The 8,637-nt window shown below is 43.7% G+C and overlaps 1 protein-coding gene across 8 annotated transcripts in view; it reads left to right on the top strand.

The window, feature by feature from the left end:
- LOC109968598 (uncharacterized) overlaps positions 1–8,167 on the top strand; it is a 19,385-nt gene extending 11,218 nt beyond the window's left edge. For 5 of the 8 annotated variants that reach the window (XM_020614966.1, XM_020614970.1, XM_020614969.1 and 2 more), the window contains 9 exons: positions 607–735; positions 2,166–2,300; positions 4,118–4,324; positions 4,495–4,569; positions 4,782–4,868; positions 5,258–5,626; positions 5,706–5,870; positions 6,589–6,723; positions 7,237–8,167. In XM_020614966.1, the coding sequence (XP_020470622.1) occupies positions 607–735; positions 2,166–2,300; positions 4,118–4,324; positions 4,495–4,569; positions 4,782–4,868; positions 5,258–5,626; positions 5,706–5,870; positions 6,589–6,723; positions 7,237–7,473 (1,539 nt within the window). In that variant the 3' untranslated portion in view covers positions 7,474–8,167. Of the gene's footprint in view, positions 1–606; positions 736–2,165; positions 2,301–4,117; positions 4,325–4,494; positions 4,570–4,781; positions 4,869–5,257; positions 5,627–5,705; positions 6,506–6,588; positions 6,724–7,236 lie in introns of those variants that run through there. The other 3 variants (XR_002276129.1, XR_002276128.1, XR_002276127.1) reach the window with 3 other exon arrangements.
- Positions 8,168–8,637: the final 470 nt, after the last annotated feature.

Below are 8,637 nucleotides of genomic sequence, written 5' to 3' on the forward strand. Positions count from 1 at the left end.
GGAGAAGATCACCAGGACTCCACTGCCCTCTCTGCAGAGCATTTGACACCTCAGGGTGCATAGGAAAGCTGCCTCTATCCTCAAAGATCCCACCCACCCCCAGCATGGACTGTTCACCTTCCTACCCTGTGGCCAGAAGTTCAGAAGTGTGACATGCACGACCACTAGACTGAAAAACTCTTTCTTTCCCTCTGCCATCAGACTCCTAAACAGCTGAGGAGTTTATTACCAGGAAATACGTGATGTACTGTTTACATTCTCAGTTTGCACATGGATAGTTGCACATTGACTGTTGACTGCTGCTCATGCTGCTCCCATGCAGCAAACATTGTTATATTCTTATATATTTTTATTATATTGCTGCATTTGCTGCTTAAAGTGCCTTAGATTTTGTGTTACTTATTTATCTACTTTATATTTCATTTGTATTTTGTCACATTCATGTGGACGGCAAAGTAAGAATTTCATTGTACAGGGAAACACGTTTCCTAACTGTGCATATGGCAAATAAACACTTTGACCTTTGACCTAGAACAGGGTAGAGTTCTGGTTGCCATCACCTGCTGGTGATCAGAAGAACTGCAACTGAGTTCGTTTCTTCTTCAGAGACAGCCCGCGCCTTCCACCAGCATCCAGGCTGGAGAGGAGACAGTTAGCACAGCAACAGCACCAGCTGAACCCTGTGGTCACTGGTGGGGGAGATGGAGGGATGAGAACACCACAGAGGAAGAAGGGGTGATCCTTTTCTTCTTGTTTTTACTCTACTACATTTTATTGTCTGTGTTATTCTATCTGCCTCTACTCTACTGCTCTCTACTGTTTTCTAGTCTTCTACTCTATTGTCTGTCAATGTTAATGTCAAATGTATTTATGTAGCACAATTTAAAACAACCACAGTTGACCAAAGTGCTGTACAAACAGAAGTAGAAATAACAAACAAGATTACTTGCCCAATAAAACAATTTAAAATAAATAATCATTAGATAAAAAAATTTAAATAAATGGAAAATAGAAGTACAAAAGATTAAAACAGGATGTCTTTACTCAACCGAACACCAGTAAAAGTGTGGTCACCTCTGTTTTTTAGCTTTGTTCTTGGATTAATTTTTGGATTTTAGATTAATTGGAGTTCATTTAAAAATGACTGATCGATACCCACAAAGAGGGAGTTACAGTAGTCCAGATGTGATGTAATAGGCATGAATAACTCTCTCAAAGTCTTTAAAGGACAGATAAGGCGTTACCTTGGCCAGCTAGTGTTCACTATAGAGCTGATTTGTTTATTTAGTATAAAAGAACTGTCTAAAATCCTGCCACAATGTGTTTTGTTTTATAAAAGATCTGTTATATGACACGAGAGCCAAGCAAAGCAGCAGAATCATTGACCTGGTCAGGAGGTCCAAACAGAATAATCCAAGTCTTGCTTTCATTTAAATGTAGAAAATTAAAATCCATCCAAGTTTCAATGTCATTTAGGCAGTTTAGTGAGAGCTGTAAAGAATCACTACTGCAAGTAAATTTGCACTTCATCAGCAAAACAATGAAAAGAGACATTATTCTTCCCAAAAACTGACCCAGGGGTAGCAAGGGTAAAGAAAACACTATAGGGCCCAAAATGGTCTCCTGAGGGACCCCGCAAGGAAGTGGGGCTACGGATGAGGAATCCTGACCTACATGAACAGAGAATGATCTGTCGGATAAAAATAAAACCACTTAAGGACAGTACTTTTAGTGCCTACACACTGTTCTAAACATGATAGAAGGATCTGATGATCTGCAGCCTCAAAAGGTGCGGTCAGATCAGAAGAAAAACTACTAAGATAGGACAGCTTCCAGAGTCAGCAGTTAAAAGAAGATCACTAAAAACTCTTAGCAGAGCTGTTTGGGTTCTGTGGTGAGACTTAAAACCAGACTGGAATCTTTCACAGATGTTACAATGATCTAAAGACGTCAGTTCTACTGTATTATGTTCTTCTCTACCCTCTTCTACTCTCTTTAGCTTTTTTTCTGTTTGTTTTTACTCAAGCCTACTCCATTTGATTCTACTCTGCTCTCTTCTTCCTTATTTCTGTCTGTGCTGTGAATCTCCACCAGCTGCACTCCACTCTCCTCTAACCCGAACTCTGACCCTCCTCTTCACTGCGCTCTGTTTTATTCTATTACAGAAGAACCTAATGCAGGGCAGGAAGGGGTGGGGGTGGAGGTGGGAAAGAAACAGGGCAAAGATGAAAAGAGATGGAAAGTGGACCCATCGCTGGAGGAAGAAGGAAGAAGAAGCAGCAAAACGAGGACCAGCACAGGTTGGTCTGGTCAGATAGAAAACAAGTCAGATCTACAGCATGAAGCAGCCTGGTGCACTCGGGGCCATGCTGGTAAAGTTTAGCTGTACAGACAGAAGCTCTTCATTCTGTCGTATATGTCTGTGCAGATTCTCAGTCATCCAGGTCATAGTAAACTGAAAAAACTTAGAAAAAATCAACTGGACTAGATTTCTAGGTCGAAGACGTTTCACCTCTCATCCAAGAGGTTTCATCAGTTCTGACTGACTGGTGTTGAGTCGGAGATATTTATCCCCCTACTATGACCTGGATGACTAAGAATCTGCACAGAAATATTAAGAGAGTAACATCAGCTCGCGCCATGCTCTGTTTTGTTGTTTTCAGTATCATAATCCCAGAATTGTTTCCCATGGTGGCCCTTTTTTGTTTTAAATGACATCTGATTTGAAAGCTGTCAATGCTCAGATTCAGAGCTCTTACCAACAGACCCACACTTTAGGATTTTTCGTCCGACACACACAAAGAGAAGGATATAAAAGCTACTAAAGAGTCTAAAGCTTGGGATCTCCTGATGCTGAAGTGCCCAGGGTTGTTAGGCTTGGCTTTCCCAATGCTGGCACTATAAAATGAATAAAATAAATATATGTATTTGGGACAGTTGCTGTACTGCCATTCAATTTGACTTGTGTGCCTTGAATAACGATCTTCCTATTTATTATCTCAGACAAATGCAACAGTTTTATGATGCATCAAATTGAACAAGACAAGAAAAAAATAAATGAATAAACTAAAACACTGTTAACTTTAACATATAGTTTGACATTTCAACGGAATTATTTAAATTAATAAAGTGAAACAATGCTGAGTTTAGGTTTAGGAGTACCCAGCACAATACTGATGTGTCTGTGTGTATATATGTATGCATATGTACATATAAAGGCACAAACCTATATATAGATATATATCAAATTCCTCACTCATAAGGACAAGAGTCCGTCCCTCAATAGACAATTCCCAGAGTGGACAGAAGCCCCAGAAAAAGGCAATAGGGTATCCACAAGCCTTAAGGGAGTTCTGGATGTGTAATTTTTCCTCCTTGGCCCCTTCCACCGTTGTGGGCACTTCCTCTGCCCTGTGATTCAAAGTTCTGATGACTCCCAGTTTGTGTTGAAGTGGATGGTGTGAGTCAAAAGAAATCTAAGTCCAGTAGATTTTTTCTAAGGTTTTTTTTTTTAATTCTGTCGTATAGAAAGTCGCAGCTTCCTCTGTCAACATGTAGCTGGTCTGGATAAATCTTAGTGTTAGTGACAGCCTGTCTCACTGTGGAAAAAGGAAGATGAGACCTGTGCTCGCCTGTGGAGGCGTTTTATCACCACTATCGAATTTAATCCAGTTCCACATCCTCTTATTGAACCTGTTTAGTAGTTGTTCATTCATTAACCCTGCCCTCATTCAGCTCCTCACTGGGGGACTGTATCAGCTCAGTAACTCTCTCCTGGTCTGCTGCACCATGCACTGAGTGTTGGCTGCAGGCAAACTGGTTGTTGCACTGCTGCAGGTCCCAGAGTCTGAACCATCAAAGCCAGATGCACCTGTACAACTGAATGAAGCCCTGCCATAACATCTTTGTTTATGAAGCTCGGCAGTTTTCAGTTTTTGGTGAAACTGTTGAATGCTGTGTTTATCATTGAGGTTGTAGTTACAGGTGGTGTTCTTCTGGACTGCTTTATAGCCAGAGGTGGTTCTAACATTCTGACCCCCTCTTGGAAATGAGGACAAAAATAGAGAAGTGAATCTAACGCAGCGACACTAACGTCAAGGTGTCCGTGTCCTTGCAGGAGATGGGGTGGAGGAGGTGGAGGAGCAGGTGGAGATGGAGGAAGAGAGAGTCAGAGGACGATGACTGGACTCCACCTCTGACAAGGCTGGAAGAAGACGAGGAGGAGGAGCAGAAGGAGGAAGTAAAGAAAGAGGAACCAAATGAGATGTGTCCATCTCACTTACCTGGTTGTCCAGCTGACTGTGTTCATCATTACACTGTACAGGTGAGGAAGACGGGTGCACACCAATAAACCTGCTGTCTCCTTGCTGCTGATGTTCTGCTGTGTGTCTGCAGTTAATCCATAAAATATAAAACATGAGCTACACCATTTAAAACATTGTGTTCAGCTGAGCTTAAATGCTTTACATGAGTTGTGTTACTGTGTGTGTATAGTTTCCTTCGTTTGAACTGGTCAGTGGAACTGGAGAGCTGCCTCCTGAAGGACTGATGACTGGGACACACATACAGGTAACACACGTTTCTACGGTAACTACCTAGACTGGACTTTGCAGTTATACGTTACATGGTTGGACCATCTGCACTAATTTGAACCAGACAAAATGTTCTTGTTGTAGAAGGGGAAACATTTGTTTTGTCAGGGCTCGTTCTGTTATTTTCTCCTGACACGATTTGGCCGCATTGAGGTAATTTTATGAGTCTCATTTGGTTTTTTGTTGCAGCTGAACTTGACTCTGGACAGAAGCCATTTTACTCCCAGCATCCTCTCTGACGCCACCTTCAACACACAGTCAGGACTGCAGCCTCAGGTAACACACCCACCCGACAGGGTTCTCCAGACTGGGTCGTGGTCCTGCGTGCCTGAACATTCTCACACACATCTGTTGGCTTGAACAGTAAACGTGGACTCTGTGCAGACCCTTGTGGGCAGATGACAGCATTCACATGATTCACAGAGGGTCTACCTGGTTGTTGGAGGTGGGGTGGTTGAATAACAGCAGGAAATGTTGAGTTCAGGTTCCTGTGCTGCACATTTCTAATAACGTGCCTTCAATAACTCATAGTGATCATTAATAATTATCTAATAACAGTGTGGCCAGAGCGTGTCAACCCAGGTCCGTAGAAAAGCTCTTTTATAAGGTGTAGCTGGGACCACAAGGTTGTCGATGGGTCTTTGACACAAGTCTTCTTTGTCCAGGAGGGTTCAGGCCTCCACATGTCCACTGGTCTCGCCTACACCCCTTCTTCTCTTCATCCTCTGCTCCTCCAGCCCAAAGAGGAGGAGGAGGCTGTGGACATCGATATGCACAGGAGGATGGGAGCTGAGGATGGGGGCATGATGGAGGAGACAACAGCACAGGTGGAGGAGGAGGAGTGCCGCAAAGGAGTGACGGATGGAGGAAAGTACTATGAGGTGGAGGTGGAGGTGCCAGGCTCCGACTCTGAGGAGGAGATGCTGATGGCGGCATCACTTGCTGCTGAGGTCACTGATGATGTCACCAAAAAAGTGACATATGATGTCACAGCATCTTACCCCATCTACAAACCCCCAGAATGCATTTCACTGGTCAGTCAACACACCCCTCTAAAACCCACCAGTTCAGATGTGGTGCCTGTGTTTATCTGTCCTCCCTCTCTGTTCTCAGAGTTCCGGGTCATTCCACCTGTTAGGAGGCGGGCTCAGTGATGGTGTCACAGGTGGGTGGAGCCTGTTACGCCTGCTGCGGGCACTGAGGAGGATGGTTCTGCCAGCTCACTGGGTGGCTGTTCTGGCTGATGGACCTCTGCTGCAGCTGCTGCAGTGCTCCAGGGTACGACGGTTAAGAGTCAGGACATTGTCATATGAAATGAAGATGGAGGTAGCGAGGTGTTACATCACCTGATAGCACTGGAGCCAGAGTGAAGCCCAGAGTTGCAGCTTACAGCCGACACCATATTTTCCTCCCGGAGCCAGGAGCTTCAACAAATAAGGAGCTGGGGTGTTTCCGCTGCCCCGCTGCCTCAGTCCGAACACTAGCTCACTTCCCTCCTGTTGCCTACCAGACTACAAACATTGTGTTCCACTCTGCCGCATGATTTCAGCTGCTGGCTAAATGTTCGCACACAGTGTTGTGTTTGAGAACAGTAAAGTCAACTTCACCTGATGTAGGAAACACTAGAAATGTCACCTGTGTAGCAAAGACACAATCAACTAGCTAATTAGCAGGCTAGCTGTCGGACTGGATAACGCAAATGTATTGTATATACTGACTTACTGTTAATGTTAGCTAAGTGAGAAAAAACACTCTTTGCCCCACCACCTCTTTTCTGTTTACTGAATCCAGAATCGAGTTTGAATCGACTCGTGACTTGTATCTGAATCCAGTCATGAGATTTCCAGAGATTCCCATGTCAGCGGCTGTACTATGGCCGAGACCCGAGCTGGCACCTGACAGGTGAACAGCAGGTGACAAGGTGTTAGTCAAAGTGTTTTGACAGATGCAGACAAAGTGTCGTGTGGTTTACTATCTGTTCTGTGTGTGTCTGCAGCTGTCCTCCATGGCCGACACCATCGTCCACATCCAACCTGATCGCTGCTTCTACATCACTGTCCAGAGCCGACTGCTGCCTGACACACACACTCTGTACCACACGCACACACTGAGGATCACAAACCTCAGTCAGGTAATACACACACACACCTGTCTGGTCTGAGTGTAGACCTCTGCTGTCGGTGTTTGAGGGCTGTCTGGGAGGGCATGGCGTGGGTTCAGCTGTAATGTCTTTTAGAGATGGGTTTCACAGCATCATCAATGAGAAAACAACCCAGAGTGAGGAGGAGACAACACATGAGAAGTTGTTTTGTGACGAAAGAAAGCTGCTGTTAGCTCAGCGCAGTGGTTCTGGATGGTTTTCATGCTCCTGCGTCTGACCAGTAACACTGATTGAATCTTGTACTGACAGAGTCTGTCAGGAGTAAAGGAACCTGTCAGTTAAAATAAAACCTATTAAATGTGATCCTTTGTTTGTTTGTGACTTGACTCAACTGAACTGCAGCTGCTGCAGGAGTCATAGAGAAGAACTATGTTGTAACCACAAACATTAATGCAGAGTAAAATGGGGTTTATTGACGCTTCCAGCTGCTGTCGACATTAACTGTAGATGCTAACAGTGCTAACAGTGCTCTGTGTCTGTCAGGTGGTGTCTCTGCTGTTGGAGCTGGAGCAGCTGATCATTTGTCGAGGATCAAGGGTTAGATCCTCCACCTGTCGACTAGACGTACGATCACCTACCTGCCACCTGCTAGTGGCCCCACCATGCCTCACCTGTCTGCCCTGCCTGCTGGACGGCGAGGAGGAGGAGGAGGAAGATGAGGAAGAGGAAGAAGTGAGAGAGGATGAACTGCCTGTCGCTGAGCCCTGCCCTCACTTCTGACCTGTCACAGCCATTTTCCCCTTAAGTGCTTCTAGAGGAACAAAAACTGCAGTCTGGTGGAGATAAGAAGTCACCTGACAGGAAGTTGCCTGATCAGGAAAAGACCAGGAAAAATCTAATTCTCTGCTTCAAACTTAATTTAGGGCAGTAAAAGTGCTTCTCCTGAGAACCTGCAACACACACAGGAAGCGATGTCACACTAACTCTGCACATACACACACTAAGTTTGGTCTGATTGCAGTCGTGGTCGAGGTTCCTGTGTTAACATGCTAACAAACATGTTTACACACTGTAAAGCTGTTGATGTTATTGTAGCTCACCCTCAGATATTAATGATATTTAAAGGTGGTATGCTAGCAGTTTAGTGTGCTTAAACATTACCCAGGTTATTAAACATGTAAAACAAAAACATTAGACTGGAAAACACTTAGTATTAGCATTAGCACATATTAGTACACTAACAGTTATATATAATAAAAATGAGGACATTCAGCACAAAAATCTAAATATAAGCCTGCAAAAGTTATTGGTAAGAAGAGGGTGCTAATATTGTTACTTGTAAACAAGCATGAACTTGCACAGTATAAAAACACTTGTAGTGTTTCTACATGCGAACACAATGTAATACAGTGGGTACGGAAAGTATTCAGACCCCCTTAAATGTTTCACTCTTTGTTATATTGCAGCCATATACTAAAATCATTTAAGTTCATTTTTTTCCTCATTAATGTACACACAGCACCCCATATTGATAGAAAAACACAGAATGTTTGACATTTTTGCAGATTTATTAAAAAAGAAAAACTGAAATATCACATGGTCATAAGTATTCAGACCCTTTGCTGTGACACTCATATATTTAACTTAGGTGCTGTCCATTTCTTCTGATCATCCCTGAGATGGTTCTACACCTTCATTTGAGTCCAGCTGTGTTTGATTATACTGATTGGACGTGATTAGGAAACAACAACTCTCCCCACCTTTAGCCAGTGTTTTAGCATGTTAGCATGCTAACAATCATTAATGGTACTGTGAAAAACCAAAACAGAAAAATACTTTTTCACAGCTCCTCCCCCCCCCCCACACACACACCTGGATTTCTGGGCAATGAAGTCACACTCTTACCTCAGTCAGTTGTGGAGCTTTAACGTAGCCTGTTGAGTG

The sequence above is a fragment of the Monopterus albus genome, unplaced genomic scaffold (assembly GCF_001952655.1).
Source record: "Monopterus albus unplaced genomic scaffold, M_albus_1.0 scaffold155.1, whole genome shotgun sequence".
In the NCBI taxonomy this organism is placed as follows: Eukaryota; Metazoa; Chordata; class Actinopteri; order Synbranchiformes; family Synbranchidae; genus Monopterus; species Monopterus albus.